The sequence below is a fragment of the Dromaius novaehollandiae genome, chromosome 1, assembly GCF_036370855.1.
Source record: "Dromaius novaehollandiae isolate bDroNov1 chromosome 1, bDroNov1.hap1, whole genome shotgun sequence".
NCBI lineage: Eukaryota > Metazoa > Chordata > Aves > Casuariiformes > Dromaiidae > Dromaius > Dromaius novaehollandiae.
This window is the reverse complement of record NC_088098.1, coordinates 71,403,139-71,424,845: the sequence shown is the minus strand read 5'-3', so window position 1 is coordinate 71,424,845 and position 21,707 is coordinate 71,403,139. Positions and strand designations below refer to the sequence as shown.

The following is a 21,707-nucleotide window of genomic DNA, read 5'->3' as shown; positions in this document are numbered from 1 at the left end:
ATTCAAAAGTAAAACATCCTGTGGTTTCTTACAGGTGGATAAAAAGAGTGAAGTCACTCAGACTTCTCCAGCAGAGCTGATTATTACTGCAGAAGCAGCACTGGCTCAAGTCTTGAAGCCATATTTCAAATATGACCCAGACAGACATGAACATCAAGATACCTGGTCTGCAACTACAGTATTCCTGGAGTGTGCCCAAAAGGAAGGGGTTGCCCCATATAAGACAAGGTATCACAGCACCCTGCTGACTGACACCTGCTCCTTTCACCTTGGAGCAGTGCCAATTTATACTTGCTCAAAATCTGGTTCTCTGTAAGGCACTAAATGCTTCAGCCCATTCAAAAACCACATCTGGGGTGTTAGAGACAGCACTCACCTCAGCAAGTGAAGAGTCCATCATTGTAATGGAAACAGGAAGATCTGCATCAGTACAGTTACCAGCAGAGCATATTTTCCACCTGGCAATGCACACTTTATTTGCATATTGCCCAAACAGCACTGAAATGTATTGCCTTTTTTCCTTAAGCACATAACAACTGAATTCATCATTATTTATATAGTCAGACAGCTGGTCTTCTGGAGAAATAGAAGTTCATCACAGTCCCTCCTCCCCCAAAACAACAAGAATCAACACCAATCCTTCTCCCAACCTCCTCCAGGCTGCCCAGCCTGACAGAAAAATCAGTAGCAAAAGCTTCAAGAGCTGCTAAGACTTTCATTGCTGCTTCTGCCTCTTCAGCAACATCCTTATCTTTCTTTCTAAGTATTCACCTACAATAATTAGGGATCTCTCATAATCTTAAAACACTTCAATCTCCATTTGAAAGTTTAAGGAGGAAGCTTGATAGGCAGTATTTCAGAATTCCTGTCCTAAACTCTGCAAAAAAAGACTTTGACTTCTCAAAGCCAATAGGATTTTGGCTCCTAAATGTGAATGTCAGTTTTGAGTTAAATACTGAATATATCCACAGGAATGCCTACCTCATGCCTCAGTTCTCCAGCAAGAAATGGGAACACCATCACCACGTTTAGCAGGTGATTGCACTGACAGCATCAGTAAAAAGTTCAAATATTAATTAATCTTGCAAGATACAGATTCCTTAAGAAACAAAGCATTATCCAGAAATACCACCAGATGACCTCTTGATGTCCAATATTTCCTAAAAGCAATGGCCTAGCATTGAACTCAGCACATGCTGGGGATGCATCTTTTCCCTGGAACGTGCTATGTAACATGAACTCCTCTGTCCTTTACCCCAAAGAGGTTATTTTGCCATCTTACTTCCACCCAGTTGATGTCACATCCAGAGTGGACCCATGTGCCAGACTGCAATTCTCAGACGTGCAGCTGCCAGAGCTCTGCTTATAGCGGGGATGCCAGACAGGCACAGGAGAGTTATTTGGGCATGAGGTTTCCAAGGTCAGAGCATCTGTTAAGAGATACAAGTATGAAGAATGGTGGTCATAGGTAAACTTAGATGTAGCGTTTTATGTGAGTTTTTGCCTGCAAGTCCAAAATAATCAAGAGGCAAACCATCAAAACACTGATTTATAAGGCAGCTCTATCTTGGTAAGAAAGAGCTAGGTGAGGTGCTCACCTGTTGCAACCTATTTTTATAATCTTCAACACCTGGGGCTGGGAATATCATCAGGTTATAGAAACTTCTGTCTGTGACAACTTTGGTGTAATTGTTTTATGTGGCAGAGGAGTCAATTTATTGAGGTTACTTTTGTAGCAGCGTTTCATTGGTGCAAGCCATAAACACCTGCCTTACTTGTGACTGAAGTGTGATATTATGGCAAGTTGTAACTACCCTCCAAGTTTCTGCATGGAAACAGCTGTTTTAAAGGAATGCTCTGCTACTTTAGAGACCACGTGCAATCAAGCAACATCTTCCAGTTTCCCCAGTTTGGCATGGAATTACATTTGAGAATTTTGTAGTTTCTCTGTTCTCAGACAGTACTTGTGTTGTGTTAGCTTACTGCTGGAAGAAACACTCTGCCTACAAAATCTCAAGTTTGTTCTGCATTTCTGTGGTCCTACAAGCCATATGAATCAATCGTTGCTTTTAGTATAATTAGCAATTTTTTAGAGATATGCAGGGAAGTCTGAAAAAGCTTATGAATGCAGGAGATAGCACAGCTCCCAAGACTGAACTAATTGTATTTGTTCACCTATCTGTTCAAGTTTTTACCAAGACTGACCTCAGCTCAATAGCGAAGCAGCAGGACATGACTTGCTGTCTCACTGTGCAACAGTTTACAGGCCGAATAGGAATAACGTAGCTCAAGGCCTGTTAACTCAGATTGCCAAGTGTCTCGTCAGGAATACGTTTGGATGTATGATTTACACCAATAGCTCTTAAGCTTTTGGGGATGTCTGGTGGACTGACAGAAAGCCACCTTTTCCAGGCCTTTGAGAGTTTTATAAAGATGAATGAGCCTCACGAATCACATGTAAAAATAAATTAAAACTATTTTGGTTTTTCACACTGTCTGGATTCTCACTGAGGCTTGAGCAGAGGTTCTTGGTGAAGAGCAGCACCTGAAGAACAATTTCTAGTACAACTCATTTCAATACCCTGACTTTAGTGCCAATAAGACTGTTCTAGACCATCTATCAGTTTTTACTATATTTCAGAAGAGGGAGACAGAAAAATAGTTGTTACACTAGCAGATCTTACCTAATAGGGGTGTAAGACACCAGCATGAAATATCTGTGGACAGCGTCCCGAGAGATTCAGTGCACAAGCTGGGTCTCTCGCTCCACAGTTTTTTAGAGCAGTGGAGCTGCTAATTAAAAAAAAGTGCAGAGTACTGATATTATTCAGTCATGTCTAATACATTAATACCTGAAGATCAACAAGGTTCCTCCCCCAACAGTTGCATCTGGATAACATAATATTAAGTTATACAAACACCTTATCTGTTGTATTTTGCCCAGAAAAGCTCATATCCTTAACAGAACAGATACAGGAAGAGGTAGAATAATTCAAATTGTAACATGACATTTGCAACAGACATGTTGGTTCCAGCTAGATAAAAAGGGGAAAAATAGGTGAGGCAGAAGATGGGAGGGTGGGGGTATTTTCTCTTCTGCTTACAGTAAAGCCAAGCCAGCAGTCAGACAGAGACAGCGTTCACCCAGTGCCTGGCACCTGTCACACAAGGCGCATTTCCCTCAGCAGCCTTAGCAGGGCAGCTCCAACTTGAGCTCTGCCACGTGGAGAGATGTTGCTGCCTGGCTTTCCCCCATCCCAAAATGCACATAACTTATTTGTTGTTTAACAGTGAAGAGTTTCATCTGAAGATGGCTGGAAGGAACTCTTGGAGCAACACTTACTCAGCTGCATTTGACCATATGTAGTGTGAATGATGAAAAACAGAAGAGCAGTTGGAGGATGTAGCCCTATCTTCAGCCTCTGATCCTTCTCAAAAGGCAATTTATCAAGCTCCTGTATTTTTGTCACAGTGACTGTTCAGAAGCAAATAAGAAACTAGCTTTGCACTAAAGCTTTAAATATACCTCTGTATGCATGTCAGTACACACATCTCCCGAACAGATTTGTTGAATGTTTAGCTTGGCAAAGTTTCTGGCAAGGAAAGTTATTTATTTGCTTCAGGTTGTGACCCTGACAACCCCCCCCCCCCAAAAAAAAAAACCAAAAAAACCAAACAAACAAAAAAACAAACAAAAAAACCCCAAACAAGCATAAACAAGAATGTCACATTTTAGCAGATTCAGCAGTGGCCAGAGCAAACACACACTTACCTTCCCTTTTACAGGCTCAGTTGATGTGGGCAGCAGGCTATAATCAGATTCTTCATCTACAGTGCTCTGTTGCAATACAGAAACAAGTTAAGGAAAGCAGTCAAATAAAAGAGCCAAAAAAAAAAAAAAAAAAAAAAAAGGAGAGAATACTGTACTACTGACTATGTACAAAGCGGAATTTTATCTTTCTAAGCTACCAAGAGAACTGTGCCAGTTGTTTCCTTTTGCTAATTTTAGCCTTTAATTCTGCAGACCTTCATGCAAAAGTACAAGTTTTTTTCACATGCATCTGGTGCAGTTTTGATTCAGCTCCTCCGATTCCTTGTTATGACCTAGGATACACTGCAGGATCTTGTGTTCACCTTTATAAATACCTTCTTATTCTACGTTAAATCCAGACTGTTCAGTCCCCGAGCTAAGTAGTATTCCTTACTAGAGCTGCTAGAAAAAAGTCTTCCCACAATGTCTTTCCCCTCCACCCCTTTCCAAAGGTGAAAGAAAAAAATTTTTTCTTCTTTTTTTTTTTTTTTTTCTAAGAAGCAAAATCTTCCAGAGGTTTATAATTTTCAACATATTTCCACAGAGGAGCACAAAGATAAAAATTGTTTTACTGCCTATTCCAATGCCTAGGTATTAGAAATAATTTATTACAAAGTGTTTCATTGTTATTTTTAAGACTATCTGCAGAAGGGAAGGCTGATTATGGGGGACAAGTCAAACTGATGTATCAGAAAAAACTTCCCTCACTCCCAGTTAATACGATCACGAACAATTGTTTACAGTGAGGACTGACACCACACCTTCGGCTGTAAGCTCCAGTCCATTTTTTGCAGAAGACGGAAGAAGGAAGATAGTTACGTGCAGATCAGCGTATACAGTTCACTTTGCCCCCACAGTAATATACATGTTAGAAAAGAAATCAGATGCTACAGAATTGCTTGCAGCTCATCCCAACTACAAGTGTCCTTCCACCAAGGCACCTCCTGTGCAAGGCTGTTTTCTTCTCCCACCAGACGAGCTTCATACCTGACATCGCAATCCAGAGAGTTGCCCTTTAAGCGGTTCTTTCCTCAGTGCATTAACAGTAGCTATGGAGGGACATTTACAAATCTGAAAGGGCTCTTTGCAACTTGGTAACAAGCAGATAGATATTACAATGTCTTTAAACCTTATTACTGCCTATCACAAACCAATTATGCTTTGCCTTGTACTAGTTGCCTACAACAGTTTTTACAGGAAACAGAATTTTGAAAGTGTACTTTAATTTGCAAGTTGCATCATATAGGAAACACTGGATACTTTTCCCTCCCTATAGTAATATTTCTCTTATTTTGCTATAAAGGAGAGAATGCTTCCCTATATTAGTGTTAAGGTGCAACAGTTCCTCATGGAAATGGGGGATTCCATTACAGCTTTTTGAAAGAAGAGTATTTGTCTCTCCAATTTGACATCCTCCTAGGAGGTTTTAAAGTAGACAGGCTTTACTTTCTACTTTAAACCTAGAAGTGTTCTTTGTTAAGTTTAGGCAACACCAGGGGCTGCCTGTTGTGGCTTCTGGCTTGATACAAGCCTTATTGCAGCATTTACCTCACAGCTAATATTTTTGGAGGGGGGAATGGGGAGGGCTGGGAAGAGGAGATTTCATTAACGCTGTCACTTCAGTGCAAAAGACAGAACAAAATTCAACTCTCAATGTCTTATTCAGCTTTCAGTGGATGAAGGTTGTCTGATCGTGACTTGTTGCCAGTTGCTACATCTGAAATGTAGGAGGAGCTGCACCATGCTGACTTTGGTTGCGCAGCACGTTCCTTGGCCAACAGGTTCCCTGATTTCTCAGCTCTTATCATGGGGAGGGGGGAAGAATGTAGGGGAACAGGACAAGGGAGGGGAAAAAAAAAAGACAAACCAACCCCCAGGCTCTTCAGTCAGAATAGGTGTGAGACCTGGCTGGCTTTGCCCTAGAGAAAGAAGGAAAAAAGAAAAGAAAAAAGGGGGGGGGGGGGGGAAGAAGGTCCTCCACAGTACTCTCACCCTTGTTTCTCAGCCCTATTCTTCATAACACCCTGCAGTTTCTCCACAGCTCAACAGGTTTCTTTCTACCTAGGTACAGAAAGATTCCTGCAAAACACCTGAAGTCATTTAAAAACAGATTCTCACTCAGGGTTTGGGAAGGGGAGTAAGGGAGAGGGTTTTTGTTTTGTTTTGTTTTGCGTAAAGCCACTATGGCATCATTCTCTCTTTTGCTTTAAGATAACTTGCTTTGCAGAAAAGCTTTGTTTTTTTCAGAGCTGGAAGACATACTAGCACCATTGTTCTGCCACTTGCTAACAAACCCTCGGAGTTTGAAGGAAGCAGTAAACATGAAAGCACCATAAGCACGCACACACAGACAGTGCCAAAATGCTGGTCACAAGTCAGCAAGCACAGTCTGGGGCTGTTTCTGCAGCATCAGCACTTAACGGGCAGTGGCTTCGGTTGTGCCTTAGAGCTAAGAGCCAGGGTCCCAAGTCTTCTTTCTACAAGAGACACTGCAGTTTCAAATAAAGGAGTTTATAACACAGGAATATCTCAAGCATTTTGTCTAGCATGAACAACAGCACACATTGCCTTGGAGAATGCACCCTTGAGGCCAGATGTGCAGTGGGCATAAATCAGCCAAAACAAGTTTCCACTAAGCAACAGACACTCCAGACTTCAGAAAGAAAAATCCACATGTGCTGGAATCAAACTGTGTTCTTTAATTGTCTAAGCTTTTGAGGCATTGACATTAAGAAATAGGTGAAGAGTATGAAATTTCAGTGCTTCCTTAGCAAAAGTTGCATACACACACACACACACACTACAATGACATGACAGGTTTCTACCGGAGAGAACAGCCTGATACACCACAGTTATTCAGAAATACAAAGCAAACCCAAACATCAAGCAGAAGGCAGGAAGCCTAAGGAAGAGGGGAAACTGGCAGGAGTGAGGTGGGCTATTCAGATGCAGGAACAGCATCTTCAGTGATGAAGTGCCACCTATGGAGTCATTAATCCTTCCTCCTACTACTTGGAACAGTGTTAGGAGGCTCTGCAGGTTTGGTCCAGCCCAACACCCACTCAGCAGGATCCCATCTGACTCAGAACCCAGAAGCCATAGTTGCAGACCTCTTAAAGGAAAGACAACTTCCACAGAGCATTTTACTATAGGGTGACCTGATGGTCAGTCCTATTCCCCCTTGCCACAATTAAACCACAAAGGATTTGCCTGTTCAAAAGTAAATATATACTGGCACGTACCAGTAGTTACTCACTTTTCTGCTCTTCCATCTTTTCCTGAAGCAACTGGCAAGTGCTGGTTAAAGCTGCATTCACATCCTTGAGTTTTTGCTGCTCTGAAATGGCTTCCTCTAACCTGAATTTCAAGGATGCAGCTTCTTCACAAGCAGAATGAAATGCCTCAACTTGCTTCTTTGCCTAAGCACAAAACAATATTTAAGAAACAAGAAGGAAAGAAAAGAAAAAGTCAGCCTGGCTAGCACAGGGAGCCTCTGTAGTTCATGTAAGTGAAACCAAAGTGCATCTGTTCTCTCAGGAAGTGATAAAGCTCCCTCTGAACTTCTGCATTTTCACATTGGGTGGACTGTGTATGGAAGTTATTTTTGGCTTTTTTCTTTTCTTTCTTTCTTTTTTTTTAAGCCACCACAAATATGCAATGCTGCCTCTTTCATCAGCAAACTGTTGTCACCACCCCCTCAAATTTTACTTCCTCTGCTGGTTCCACTTTTGCAATGAGGCACTCCATTCTGAACATGCGATTTGCTTTCCCAAGAGCAGCAATGCATTGTGTGTAGCTTTTTGCGTCTGTTTGCCCCCCATCCCACCCCCCCTTCCCCCCCCCCCCCCCAATAGAAGGAACTAGATGGTCCCTTACCTGTTCGTTGGCATCCTCAAGCTGCTTTGTAGCTTTTTCTAGATCTAAAGCAAGGGCTTCTGCCTGGCCAGCAGCTTCTTCTTGCAACTGTTTGACAGTTTCTATCTCACGTTGTCTGCAGGGTGCGAGAGCACAAACCACAACCGTTACTGACATTTTAAAACAGGCATGCCTGGGAGATGGCACACACCAATTGTTGAGACATGCATGAAGAACCATATTCAGCCGTTAACATATCACAGTTCCCCAGAATTCGGCACTAGGCACTTTTTTCTTGCTAAGCACAATTTAGCCCAGTAGGCAGGCAAGGCTTTTTCATAGCAGCTCTGCAAGTAGGAAGGGAATGGAAGTTTTCCGTGGTTTCTCCCTAGCTGAACAGAGCAAGGGCTGTGCCAGCCCCAGCCAGCTGGGTACCACAGTGGAAGCTTGTGAATTATCCAGAGACCTCTCAAAGGGCAAGAGCTTAGCAGACCAAACCTTAGCAATGGTCAGACAAACATTTTGGCTCATTATTTGAGAAAGCTAATAAGATACCAAGTCAACCATTCTAGTAAAAATACCCTGTAGCTGTTGCTGCGGGTACACAGCTTCATGTGGTTAATCTCCCAGCAGTGCAGAGGGTATTTTACTTGACAGCAAGCAGATGCCATACACTGAACTCATGTTAAAGATGGTTGATGGCTTTCAAGCAATTCCTTGTTTTACACTGCAGAAACCCTTTGCTCACTTATTTTCTAACTTACCTTCATATGAATTCCTTCCTGTTACTACCACCACAAGCAATAGTGATGCAGGGCAGTAGCTTTAAGAAACCAAGCCATCAGTATTTATCATCACCTCTTTTCTGAGTAAAGGAAGAGGAGATGGGAGGTTGACAGCAGGTTTATTAACCACAAACATGGAAGAAGAGTGAGGCATGGGAGCAGTATGACTGCTCAGCATCAGCTCTCAGGGATGCTAAGCCCTAGGAAGCTGCTCATACCCTCACCCCAGGTAATGGCATACATGCAGATATTTATATTTTGCAAAGGTTGGTGGCAGAATGACACTATGAATAAGCCTGGCTTGTACAGAGACAGCCAATTCAGATTAATGGTTCTGGCAGAACCAGCTTGCCTAGGTCCTTTCCTGAATGTCTAAGGAGATAGGGAAAGGAGAGGGGAAAGGCAGAAGTTTGTCTGCTTGCTTTTGGTGCCATATTTATAATGTCAAAATGCATAACAGGAACCATGTAGTAATAAATGGAAATTTAAAACTGTATCACCATATTTAATGAGATAATTTTTTAATAGCACAATCTCAACAGGTTAAGACAGTACATTTGCTAGCTCAAGTCAATGTCTCTAAAAGCAAGGATGCTTGCAGGCCTACATTTTAGAGGTCTCTGGGTTCATATGCAACCAGCAGTTTAACAGTTGCACCTGTTGGATTAAAAAAAACCTAAAAAACAAAAAAACACACACACACCCCACACAGAACTGCTTAGTCTGTGGTCTCCCCGGTGTTTTTAAGAGACATCTCCAAGATCACACGTTACTACATAGACAAACCTTAACTCCCACATAATGTAACGTTACACTGAAAGCAGATCTGGGCCCCAAGACAGCAGACAATTTTTTGTGAAGCAAAGTCTTCCGAATTCAGTGGTCTTTGTTCCTTAAGCCATTAGAAAGCAAAGAGCTTTGAAGAGGTACCTGGTAGAGAGCTCTTTCCTTAAGTGAAGTTGCTCTGTCTTTGTTCGCCTCAGGTTGCCTGCCATTCTAATAAAATCCTTATCTAGGGATTCCTTGCATTTTTCTAAGAGATGAAGTTTCTGGATCCAAAGATCTCTTTTTTCTTCTAGCTCTTGCTTGAGAATCTGTCAAGTTTTGAAATTGAATTGCAACATGATTAGATGAGGAGTAGAGCTACAGGGTAAGCCAGAGCCAGTTACATGATGAGAATTTCCTAGCTCCACCCTTTAGTGTAGCCATTCATGTCCAACACTACCTATAGGGCTATACTGTATTGAAGGTGGAGGACCAACAGTATTTTGTAAATCTACTTGCACAGCCTTTGGTTGAGGGAAGGGCAGGAGAGAGAGGAAGGGAGATAAGGAAACATACAATTTGATAAGAAAGATCTTACACAGGAGAAATGGGGTTTTGGCTCATATGGAACAGTATCTTGTTCAATCTAACAGGTTAATGAAACTACCTAAGCTTTATATCCATACCCTTCTAACTCCTGGCCATGACTGGATGCAGAGAGAGACAGGCTAGATTCCTGCCAAGCTTTAGTACTTTTTAAGGTTAGATGGAACAATATGCAACAGTTTTCACACTCAAAACTTAAGCCTTGTGTATGCTAGTTCGATTTGACAAGTGGCTTCTTTTTGGGAGGAAAAAAAGAAGTCACTTCACAATCAGAAACCACTCCCAGTCTTTCTTTCTGGGAAAAACTGGGAAATGCAGACTGTCCTCTTCCTGTTTGTCCCTTGTGAAACAAATATATGGTTAACAAATGTTTATGGTAGGTAGGTGCTAGAAGACAGGCAAAGACATAGCACACAAGGAATTCTTTACAACTTGCCCTAGAAAGCCTCCATTACAAGTTGCCCAGATACAGGAACAAATACTTATTTCATAAGGTGGAAGTTCTAATAACACCCAACTTGCAGGAAGCCCTAAAATTGTCAGTTTAAACTTCTATGATCCTTTTCCTCAACATGTACCTGAAAGTCCATTGGTATCGATCTGAGTTTGGAATTAAAGAGGTGGTGGGAGGGAAAGATAAGAAACCCATGTTCAGTTGCTTTCCTGCATATCTACAAGATGAAAGGTATCCAAGGGTGACCCCAGTGACAAAGACTTTCAGTTTTACCTCTGTTTTTGTAGGGGCGAAAAGGGGAAGACAGTAAAAGTGAAGTCTTCGGAAACAAAGGATGCAGCGTTACTTAACAGTGACTTGCAGCATTCAGTACTGAGAAAGAGGAGTCCAGGTCTCTTTCTCTGTCCTTGTTCAACCGAACATGCAATTTGGGGTGCTCGGCTTTTAATAAGCACTTAACAGGAGTGAAACAGAGGTCAGGTAGGTAAAAGGCTCAAACTTCTAGGATGTTTCACTAGTTCAGAGGGGAAAACCTCTCTCCTACAAACATGGAACACCTTACCAGCTTTCAAGTTCTAGTCCAATGCTGTTCATTAGCAAGGCACGAAGAAGGGCCGCCCATTACGTATCACATTACCAAAGGGGGCTGAACAATTTCTTTAGATAGGATCACTGGAATGTCATGGATGTGAACATGTGCAAGCGCCCACATCCTGAAGATCAGTTTCTCAGCTAGAACAGGCAGCCCTTGCTGTTAGAAATGGCATGGTTTTGAAATAAGTGGTATGGGCTTATCAGGGCACATGTGCATTGTGGCAAATTCATATCTTCCAGCAGGAGAAGGGTGAGAAAGTCTTTACTCTCACCCTTTATATATACACTTAAGTACACACATACTCAAAGTTTACTTGTGTATAATATAGAATATACTTTAAAACATACTTAAAAATACTGAAGCCCAACAAGATTTGTCCATTACATATTGCACAGGAAACTGAGGGAGGGGGGGTGAAGAAAGTGTTTAGGTTTCAAGCAACAGAGCAGGGTTTGAGATTTAATCAATTTTCTACAAAAACATTTTGTAGGGGTGGAAGAAGCTTCTCTGGATCAGGGTTTTTTTTTTTTAATATACCCTATTTTCCACATACCTGTCTTGTTCTAGCTAGGTGAAGACAATACATTACATCACCTCCCATCCCCAAGGGTTCCAGTAGCACGTGACCTTTTATTTTTAAATAATTTAAGTTATCTCATTCGTCCTTATTAGCCTCTATTAGCTCACTTGCTTACTGAATTACTGTCTAGGAGCCAGAACAGGATTTAATTGTCATTATGAACTCTAACACCCATGTCAAAAGTTTGTAGCTTTACACAATCAAAGGGAACATGACCTTAGCATGGATGGTGAATTAACAAGTATCTTTTGGCCATGAAAACTTTGAAGGAGGAAGCTTTTAAGACTGAAAGGCTGCAGCAGAGCCCAAGCCAGCAGTTTCCTAGATTCTACCCAGTCATTCTGGGATGAAGAGGCTAAGAAATTCTTGCACCTTTTCAAGGGGAAGCTTTCATGGTTTACATTAAAACAAACAAAAAAACCCCCCCAAACATAACCAAACATTTGCTGCAAAACTGGATGGCTCCGGTGATTGCCTCTGCCTGCCCAAGAGGGATGAAGAGAGCAGACTACAATATTTTTCAATACTAGAGGAAAAGAAAATTAACAGTCTGCTTAAAAGCAGACAGCTTAGAGCAGTGTGTGCTATGGTGTCTTCTGCTGTTACTCAAATGGGATGAATTTGGATTTGAGTCTATTAAGGTGTCCAAAGACATTGTTAATTTACAGTGTAGTGGAGTTTTCCATAATAGTGTTCCTAAAAGCAGATTAGTAGGAAGGAATGAGTTAGAGAAGAGTTACATCCAGCAAGACAAACATTTGAGAAACTGTGCGGTTACATAGGAAGGGAGGAAAAGGACAAGAGCAAGAGAGTTGAGTCTTGTCCACAGACTGCTGTTACCATCACATGTGGAAGTTATTCTTGCCCCACAGTTACTTTGAGCACAAGTCTTAATTCTCAAGCCCCACAAGAATATGAAGAATATTAAAAATATTACACAAGATTAAATTGTAAAATATGTATTTGTAGAAACTTTTCATGAGGAGTGTCCAGCAGAAGCAGAACACCGCCTTTCCAAAGAAACCAAACCCTCTGATGGCTTTGATTTAGAAATGCAGTTATAAAACATCCTTCCTCCTCTTCATGATGGTGAAAGCATCCACTACTTAGTCACAGTTTCAAATAGTGCACAGGGGAGAATGGGTGCTTGAGGCACCTGGACCGCAGTCTGGATGAAGCTACATAATAGCAATTTGCTTTGGCATCTATCAGTGCAACTTTCATCCTGGTGCATGCAGTGGACAGAAAAGCTTCATAACTCACATAACAGTGTTGCCATCTACTACTTATACTACTTGCTTCGTTTATCCTTTCCTTCTGGCATAATTTTAACAAAGTGAGATTTTGCATGAAACAAGTCAGGAAAAGCACAGAATTCAGGTGTAAAGCTATCATTTCTCCACTTCGCCTGCAAAAGCTTACAACAGAAGATACTTATTTCTCTCCTTATAGTCATATCTGACCCCAGGTGGACTGCTATGACCTCAGGTAGTATATGTAGCACGCAACAGTAAGACACCAACCTCAAGTTTTTGCACAGGCCCACTGTTTCAGAGAATAGTGTCAGAGAAATAAAATTACTTACTACAAGTTTCCTCTCCCAAGCCTGCTGTATGTCCACATCGGGATCTTCCACCCATCGTAAAGAAGTCATGACAAGCTCCTCTGGTTCAGTAGCTTCCTCTTGCTGCAAAAGAAGCCCCCAGACTTCAGCATTTCAAGTACTAGTCTGAAGTAAAGCTGCCCAGAATTACAGACTTAGAGTGATAGCATTAAAGTAGGTGCCAAGTGACATTGACAGTAAGTATGTCTCTGAAAAGAGATAAGCTATGCTCATTTTTTCAAAAGAGGAAAAGCTGATCTATTTTGACATCTTGAAGAAGACATAATTAAAAGCCCGATAAAGAGAGTATAGCCTTATTTGTGAATATATTATGTTTTATATTATATTAATATTATATGCTATTATGCTATGCCACTGACCAGATTTTGCATAATAGCCTTAAATTTTTCTCCTGCACGTTCAGGTCCTTGAAGTAAGAACAGCACTTCACGGTCCAGTGTTTCATCCAGAGATGTCCATTCGGTCTTGGTAAACTTTGAAAAGAGAAAAGAGTCAGCTAGCTTATTTTGACATCTCTTTACTACAGAGCAGCATCAGTGACATTTAGACTTTTTTGAAGTATCCCTGCATTGTATTTACCAGAAGGTCAGAGCTACTGCAAACTTGAGGCTTGTAAGGGCTTTTCAAAAGCATCATGCCATGAGGATGGGGGGAGGGGGGAACACACACACACACACACACACACACACACACACACACACAGACAAAAACAAACACACAGCAAGTCAAGCTGCTGAATGATCTAAGTTTCCATGTCAGAAATAAGCAAGACAAGGTCAATCATCAGTTCATTTCATTCAGAAGAGTATCACCAAGTGAGAAATAAGCAGAGCCCATATTTGCTTTACAGGTAAAGGTGGAATCTTGCATCTCCCTAAAGTATTTGAGAAGTAATAGCTGTTACTGCAATACAGGCTGCTGTGCAAACTGCAATAGGAGACTGTATGTTGCTTTTGAAACAGAGCTGCCTAGCCAATTATTTCTCTCATTTCTGGGCCTGTATTTCCAGTCCTTTGGTAGATTTTTTTTTTGATCTAAGTGCTACCTCTTCTTTGCAAATACTGTGCAAGTACACAGAATACTAAAGCAAGTAGCAGCATGCCAACTTAACTCTTACAAGAAAAGACACTGCAATAGGTTTTCCTTGTCACCAGCTCTGCTGAAAAATTTGCATCTGAAGGGAAGACAATACAGCAGGGAAGGACAGGACAGGACTCCATGGAGTGTCTTTAGGAAAGCAGCCACCAAAGAGTAAGCATGTAGTCTTTGTAATCTTTGTTTGTGTCCACTGCAAGTAGCACAAGCAAAAGCAGGCCATTACTTTCTTTAGTAACGGCCTTTTACATATTTAAAGATTCTCATCTCCCCTGTCAGTCTGTTCTTCTGCCAGCTAAATGACTCTAGTTCTCTCAGCTGTATTTTGTAGCTCATATTTTTTAAGATATGTTTCATGTGCTTTTCTCTGGACTGCATCCAATGTGCATAGAACGATATTGTAATCTTCACTTTCTGTACTTCCATGCTAGGACCAAAGGTTCCAAATCCTAGGGTTATCTAACAATCTTCAGAGAATGAGCTTTGTTCTTTGTTTACTGTTGCAAGACAACTGAGATAAGATTCTGTAATAATCTCCGATTCATACCTCAGAAGCCTGAGCAAGTTCCAGCTCACAGTGCAGTGAATTTGTTCCTTCTGCAATACTGCTGTTAAATTTATACATCAATGGGAAGCTCAGACCATTTCTAAAAGAAGCAGAAAAAAAATAAAGAAAAAAGCAGAAAAATACATCAGTCCTTTTTGCTTTTCAGTGAACTATGTTTTCTGGGACTTGCTCACAGTACTCACGAGATCAGCTCCTGCTGCATGTGTTGCATGTTCTCCAGTAGCTTTTTTTTTTCTGCTCGCAAAGTCTGAAACACACATTAGACCTGGTTAGAGAGTTAGTCTGTCATGCAGAATAAGCAGAGGATATGCACACTTTCCTCTTACATAGTCACAAGCTAAATTCAGTCCCGTACCTCTATTATTGAAGAACATTCCACAATGGTTGACTTCAGTTCTTTGATATCCTGCTCCTTCTGCAAAGGTTGTGGAAGAAAAAAACCCAAACAAACACACACCAAAAACCCCTACACCTTTAAAGCACATAACCTAATGGCCTAATTGAGCTAATTTGTGACTAAGGTGCTTCGTAGCTAAAATACTACTATAGTCAATCCTACACCACAACAATAAGTTGTACAATTGAGGTTTGAGCAGCAACCCATCTTCTGGCACTTTGGCAGCTCTGTTTGTTTGGGGGGGGAGGAAGGGGGGGAAGGGGAGATGGGAGGAAGGGTGCAGAAAATGAGAAGGGGAAAGCAATCTAGCCACGTAAGATAAAAATAGTTGCAAATTTGGAGGAATGCAGAGTTATTTGTCTCATGTATTGGCTAAAAGAAAACACTTGGAAGACTTTTTCTTATGTAACTCCTGGAATTAAGGGGACAGGACAATTCTTGCCGGGTGCTGTGTTTTATCTTTTACTCTCCTGGTTTCCATACCAGCAGTAGTAGATTATACTAGACAGAAGCATTTTAGTTTTGGCGGAAAGCCTGGACTATATCCTGCCTGGCATGAGTTTTAATACTACGTGACTCCTAAAACAAATTGCACTGTGTTCTTAAACAAGTTTGCTTTCATAAATTTTCATGTTCAAAGGCACAGAGGATAGGGGTCTGCAGATTAAACATCATCTAATAGAAAGGTTGATAGCATTTCACACCGCACAGTAAGACTGAGGAACTAGTAGAAGTAGTAGCTTTCTTAGCTATTCAGAGTAGTAATTGTGTTATGCCATTATGATAGAAGATGCTGCACAGACAACCAGAACATTCCTTAGAGAAAATATGAACCTGCAGTAGGAGCTCTCACCCTCTTCCCTTTTACGATTTCTTCCTCCTCTTCAAGAACATTTGAGGTTTTTGAAAATGGTGAAGTACACCCAAAAAAACTAAGCAAATATACAAGGAAGAAGTAAGGTTATAGAGCAAAGTTTCCAGCTTTTTATTGGCAAAGATAAATGACCTATTATGCTGAAGACGAACAAAATAAAGACAAGGAAAAAAGTTTTAAGTGTTTTTCCATCCTTATGGATCTTCTGCAGTTTTGGGCCAAGAAAAGAAGGGTTACCATATTAATTTCCAGTGCTCATCAGTCTTATTCAAGTTGTCTTTGGATCAAGATCTATGGAAGTTACTTAAGCTTACAGCTAAACCCTCATTCCACTGACCCTAATGCCAACAAGCAAAATCAGTTTTCCACACCAGTTTATGCAAAATTATGCAAACCAGCTGCCTTCACCTACAAACACATGCAATGTAGCAGACTGCATTTGAAATTCCCATCTAGCCAGTAGGCTTGATAAAACTTTCTTTAAAGGGAAAGATACTACAGAGGCCACAGAAATTTTGAATCATTCAAGGACGAGAAATTGCAAGTTACTGAAAAGAAATGTTAATTCTTTTGTACCCTAAGGCTGCTTCTGGCAAAACCTGTAAAAATTGTCAGCTACAAATTTATCAGGATTGGACTGGATTACACTGAAATTTGGTTCTCTTGTCACCATAAAATTCAAACTGCAATCATTTTTGCAGAGAGCCTAACAGTGAAATATTTTACCAGCTGAGTTAGAGCATCTTCTGCTAAACACAGACTCCATTAGCTGAGAAGGCTCTTGCATAACTCGTGAGACTAGAGAATGCCAGAGTCCCTACAGGGTCATATGTCTTCATGCTTTCAAAATCTACAGTTGAAAACAACATCAGAAACATACCTAAGCAAAGCTTAAGCAATTACATCTCAGCATTGAGAAAGGTTAGATTTGCATTTCTGTGGGCTTCTGGATCACTATGTCCAGTCAGACACAAGAAGTAAGCAACTGAACTAAATGACATGAGGGGAGAGATCTTCTGCAGATACATTCTTCTACCCTCCATTTAAGGAACTAACCTTCAGAAGTTTCTGTGCATTTTTCTGAACTCTGCAGGTTTGTTTTGTTTTAATAGATGTATTTTTTTTTTTTAAAGCAAAATCCTGAAACCCTCAATTATGCTGACTCATACCCAGTTCCTGAAGTAGATCTCGCCTACTTTGAAGCCATTTATAGGATCAGGTTCTGTCATGTAAGAACATCAGAAAGAACAGCACCACAGTAGACAGTTGCATCAGCTTTTTAGCAGTGTCCCATGTTCAGTAGTTTCAGGCAAGTATATAATAAAATAAAGCAACTAACCTGGATCAAGCCTGCCTCTTTATTCACAACAGCACTCTCATAGATGTGCACTTGGATCTGAAGTGTGAAGAGATTAAAAAGTTTTCTAGTCATTTGCATGTACTATGATAGAAAACTGTTCTTCTATCTTACTTGGAAGGGAAAAAGGGCATCATAATCTCTTGTTTTGAAAGGTCAACTTCTTTTCTGAATACCTTGCATACATGTTAAAGTTAAAAGTTAAAATCTTGCACCCAGGTAGAAGGGAAAAGTGTTTCAGTTCCCATAGCCATATTTGTCTCTTCTTGCCTATCCAGGCTAGCAGTTTCAGCAACGTCAGCCAAAGCATTATTTTCTAATATACATCTTCAAGCTATAGGGAAAAGGTTTCCTAAAAATTTAATTTGAGGGGAAGGATGAAACTGTGGACTGTCTGTATTAGCTTGGTTTCTATCCTCCAGATAGCAACTTTCCTAGTCAAAGCCATCATGCTGGCCAAGCTACAATCACACACCTGTTCTTCAGTACAGACTAATTCAGGATTGTTTACCTTACAGAGACCCAATAAATTATAGGCTGTCTTTTTGTGGCTCCTAAAGTTAAAATGCTTACTTGAAGCTCTGCTACAGTTTTGGACAACTCCAAAATCTTCTTCTGAAGTCCATCAGTGTCCAGGCTATTCCGGATATTCTGAACAAGATATAGAGTGTTTAGGCACAGTAAAACAGATTGACAGCTTCTCACAGAAGAAACTAGGCATAATGACAACTTCACCCCCAAGCTACTGCCTACGTTAAAGCAGTGCCAGCATTTACATATATACAAAACTTTGTTGTCCTACTTCTTCTGATGTTTCTATACTTTTCAAAGTTGAGGTCTGATGCTGCAAAGGTCGGGACTGCCACAGCCCCAGGGCTGACCCACAAACACTTGGGACAAGAATAAATGCATTGCAATTTTAGTTCATCTACAACATGTGTTTTCATATCCAAGCAACTCCTTGAAGTCAAAAAACAGGAACTTGTAGGATAACATGAGCTCCATCTTAAGGCATGTCTCCACTGGAAACAAGCTTTTGGTTGAAAGCTAAAAATTTTAAGGGTGGGATTAACTCAGTAACACCAGCATCTCCAATACAATTCTAAGGAGTCTGTTTTCCATTCAGGTGAATGGAGCTTTTCCCATTGAAATGGTTTCTCCCCCAGTTTTCATTTCTTCTGTCCACTGATTGAATTAAAAGAAAAATCCAAAAAAAATCCCAAAACCACAGTTTAAAAAACTACCAGACCTGGAAAACTACAGGAAAGCTTTTAGACCTGCAGCAGGAGAATTAATTTAGAAATATGCAGTTGATCAATAGCGATTCGGATTTGAGAGCTTTTTAGAAAGACTAATCTTGAATATAGTAAACATGCAATAAGCAGTGACTGCTATGCTGTGTGATAACAGATTCTTGAATCTGTTATATACTAGTCCCATTAGCAATATATCCTCCAAGCCTCCTGTGGATCCTTTCCCAGTATTAATGGATCAATCTCTGAATGGAGAAGCCCCCAGCTACCACATTTCTTTGGAGTTAGTTCTATACAGAACTCCTCATTTGGATCTTAGAGAAGGGAAACGGAAGTGAACCTCAACTGAAAAGACAAAAAAGCGTTAGATGAAGATTGTTTCAATATAGAGTATACAGTTAGAGCTGTGTTAACTAGAAATACTTGGAATTTGTCTACGAAACTTTGAAAGGGCTGCGAGGGAAAGCTGTTTTATTCCTGTCCTTCTCATTCCCCCAATCTCCAATCCTTACTTGCCCTCCAGATGGAAAGTCTGAAGCACAGTGCAACTTCAAGATAAGGTTTTATAACAGGTCATTCTCATAAAACAAAATGTTTTGTTAACCTAATTAGCAGCTCAGGCTTCAAAGTCAGACAAACATTTCATTTCTTAATGGTGAGCTTTTAGCTAGACAAGGACACGTATTTGCAAAGCTATGATTTATTTTACCTCTTCCTGAAGAGAAGTCATTTTGATGATCAGAGACTGATTTTCTTTTCCCTTGTATATTAAAAAATAAACAAACAAAAAAGAAAGAGAGAGAGGGTGAAAGAGAGTTCATTCATTCTGTTTGAAAAATAGCAATTCTTAGAACATCTGCACAAGTAACAGCTTTTTTTTTTAAGCATATCAAGTTTAACATTCAAAGCCAAACTAATCCAAAAAACAGTAGAGCACAAACACATTCAGGGCTCAGTATGAAGCTGTAGTGGTGCATTTTTATTGCATCAGAGTGCACAGCAGAATGAGCAGTGCCATGACTGGTGCAGCTCATGAACCCTTACTGATATTACACTTGCTAAATTCAAGGTTTGACCCTGACAATTCATATTTGCGTAAAACCCAGACCACTAGAAGATCAGAGGGAGGTATTTAAGGCTAAAGTATGCATCGTTAGTTATGTTCATATCGGAATTGAGGCAGACTTGGAAAGCCTATATGCCACACTACACTATTTTCCTGTCTGACAGGAGTAGTAGTACTATCCCCGCATAGTGTCTCCACAGCTTAGGGAACAGCGAGTGACTCGTAAGCAGAGCTACAAAACTTCTACTATTATTCCCCGTCTCCCGCCACTCCCAATCTCCTTTTATGCACAAAACTCCTGTAGTGATTTGCGTAATCCGAGACAAGAAATTGTACACGCACTAGAACAGGTTAGCAACAAAAACCTGCGTTCTTGCTCTCTAGGGAAAGGCATTTCTTTGTTGTTGTTGTTTTAATATACATGATCAATAGTGCACAGAGCCATGGAACACCAATATACAGCTATGACAAGCAGATGCAATTGTAGTGTGGACGAGGCACATGGCAACAGTGCAAACCTGTTCTTCTGAGAGCTTGTGTTCTGTTGTCTACCAACACCTGCTAAAGCTGCAGCTGCAACATCAGTGTTGTTACCACACTGCTTTACACATGTTACAGTCACACTGGCTTTGCTACCTAGACATCTAGGGATTCAGATACTTTCATGTATGCAGCTTGCATCTCTCAGATGCTCCAAAGTGTGCTGCCTGGCTTCCAGCTGTCAGTCCAGAGCGGACAGGTTTCCAATAGGTCCTTGTCATATCCACCAGCCCATGTGGATCTCTCTAATAGCCTAGGATGTTTCAAAACAAATTCCTTCCTCTGGGCATCTGGACAGAGCCTCCTGTCCTCTTTGCTCTGCAACAGCCACGTGAAACACTCGGATTCCTAGCAGGACATCACAAACTTCAAATTAGATGAGGCTTGATGTCACCAGTGGGAAAGCTGTTGTCTTTTAATTATCTTGCATGTAATTACACTTAAAGAGCCAGTCTACTGTGAAAGTTAATTACACTGCAACTGATAATAGTTTGAAGAGACTTCCATGGAAAAGCTAATTACAACACACTACAAAGCTAATTATATTTTCAAACTAATTACACTTCAAACTCCCTTAAAAGCCCTCAGTACCTACCAGATACTGCCAATTTTTAAATCATTCATTGGTCATACCACCGTTACAGCAAAGCATGAGAAGTTGTACAACATAAGCTGAGAAGTAAGATCACCTACTAGTTGTTTATTCTGGCATAGAATCTGCTGTCTCTTCTCTTCTGAGAAGTTCAGGTTGTTTCTTGCTTCTTCCAGTTCTTCTTCCAGCAACTTGGCTTTCAGCACAGAGTGCTGGATGCTGGGGGGAGGGGAAAAAAAATCCAGGGAAACCTCAGCAAGTTACTGGTGGTCATTAGATGGGCTTTAAATACAAGAATAGTATTTTCAGAAGTCCTCAGGGACTCATTCATTGGCACAGATATTTAACAGAAGAGCAACAATCAAGTTTAAGTCCATCACTTTTGCATGAAAAAGAGGGCTCATGGACTTGCCCTCTTCTTATTTTATCACCCCCTTCTACTCTCTAAGGGATGAGGTCCCTAGCAAAGATAGCACCTATCAAGCCTTTTTTTGGTCTGCATCTACCTAACAATCAAGCTTATAACAGTTAAGTATAGCTAGTTGCCCAAGCACACAGACATATGTTTACTGTTCTTCATTGTTAATAGTTATGAAAATCATTTCAGTTCAGTTTTCAGGGATAAACTCTGCATCATTTTATCATTATCCTGATCTGCTACCCCAACCTATGCTTGTTTTCCCAGCGTGGCAAGACTTTTTTCCCCTGATAGCTCTAGACAGTAGAACGGCCCAGAGCACAGGGTCTGACACACGTACACATGTCCCATATTAGCTGGGCAGAAAGACTCCTGTCTTAATCTCCCCCGGACAGACTAGGAATGCTTCGGCAGTTGACATAATTATTATCTGATCTAAATAATTCCATCACACTTGAATTGTGAACTCACT

The 21,707-nt window shown here is 40.7% G+C and overlaps 1 protein-coding gene across 1 annotated transcript in view; it reads right to left on the bottom strand.

Moving 5' to 3' along the window:
• Nucleotides 1–21,707, bottom strand: part of IRAG2 (inositol 1,4,5-triphosphate receptor associated 2) — a 39,878-nt gene that overhangs the window by 13,693 nt on the left and 4,478 nt on the right. Inside the window, exons 7-23 of the mRNA XM_026092662.2 lie at nt 20,919–21,036; nt 19,329–19,379; nt 17,940–18,017; nt 17,349–17,405; nt 15,094–15,153; nt 14,921–14,985; nt 14,718–14,817; nt 13,435–13,548; nt 13,037–13,138; nt 9,382–9,545; nt 7,688–7,802; nt 7,068–7,230; nt 4,799–4,860; nt 3,773–3,838; nt 2,685–2,793; nt 1,283–1,430; nt 377–458 (exon numbers count right to left, since the gene is read on the bottom strand). Coding sequence (XP_025948447.2) covers nt 377–458; nt 1,283–1,430; nt 2,685–2,793; nt 3,773–3,838; nt 4,799–4,860; nt 7,068–7,230; nt 7,688–7,802; nt 9,382–9,545; nt 13,037–13,138; nt 13,435–13,548; nt 14,718–14,817; nt 14,921–14,985; nt 15,094–15,153; nt 17,349–17,405; nt 17,940–18,017; nt 19,329–19,379; nt 20,919–21,036 — 1,654 coding nt within the window. The remainder of the gene's footprint in view (nt 1–376; nt 459–1,282; nt 1,431–2,684; nt 2,794–3,772; nt 3,839–4,798; nt 4,861–7,067; nt 7,231–7,687; nt 7,803–9,381; nt 9,546–13,036; nt 13,139–13,434; nt 13,549–14,717; nt 14,818–14,920; nt 14,986–15,093; nt 15,154–17,348; nt 17,406–17,939; nt 18,018–19,328; nt 19,380–20,918; nt 21,037–21,707) is intronic.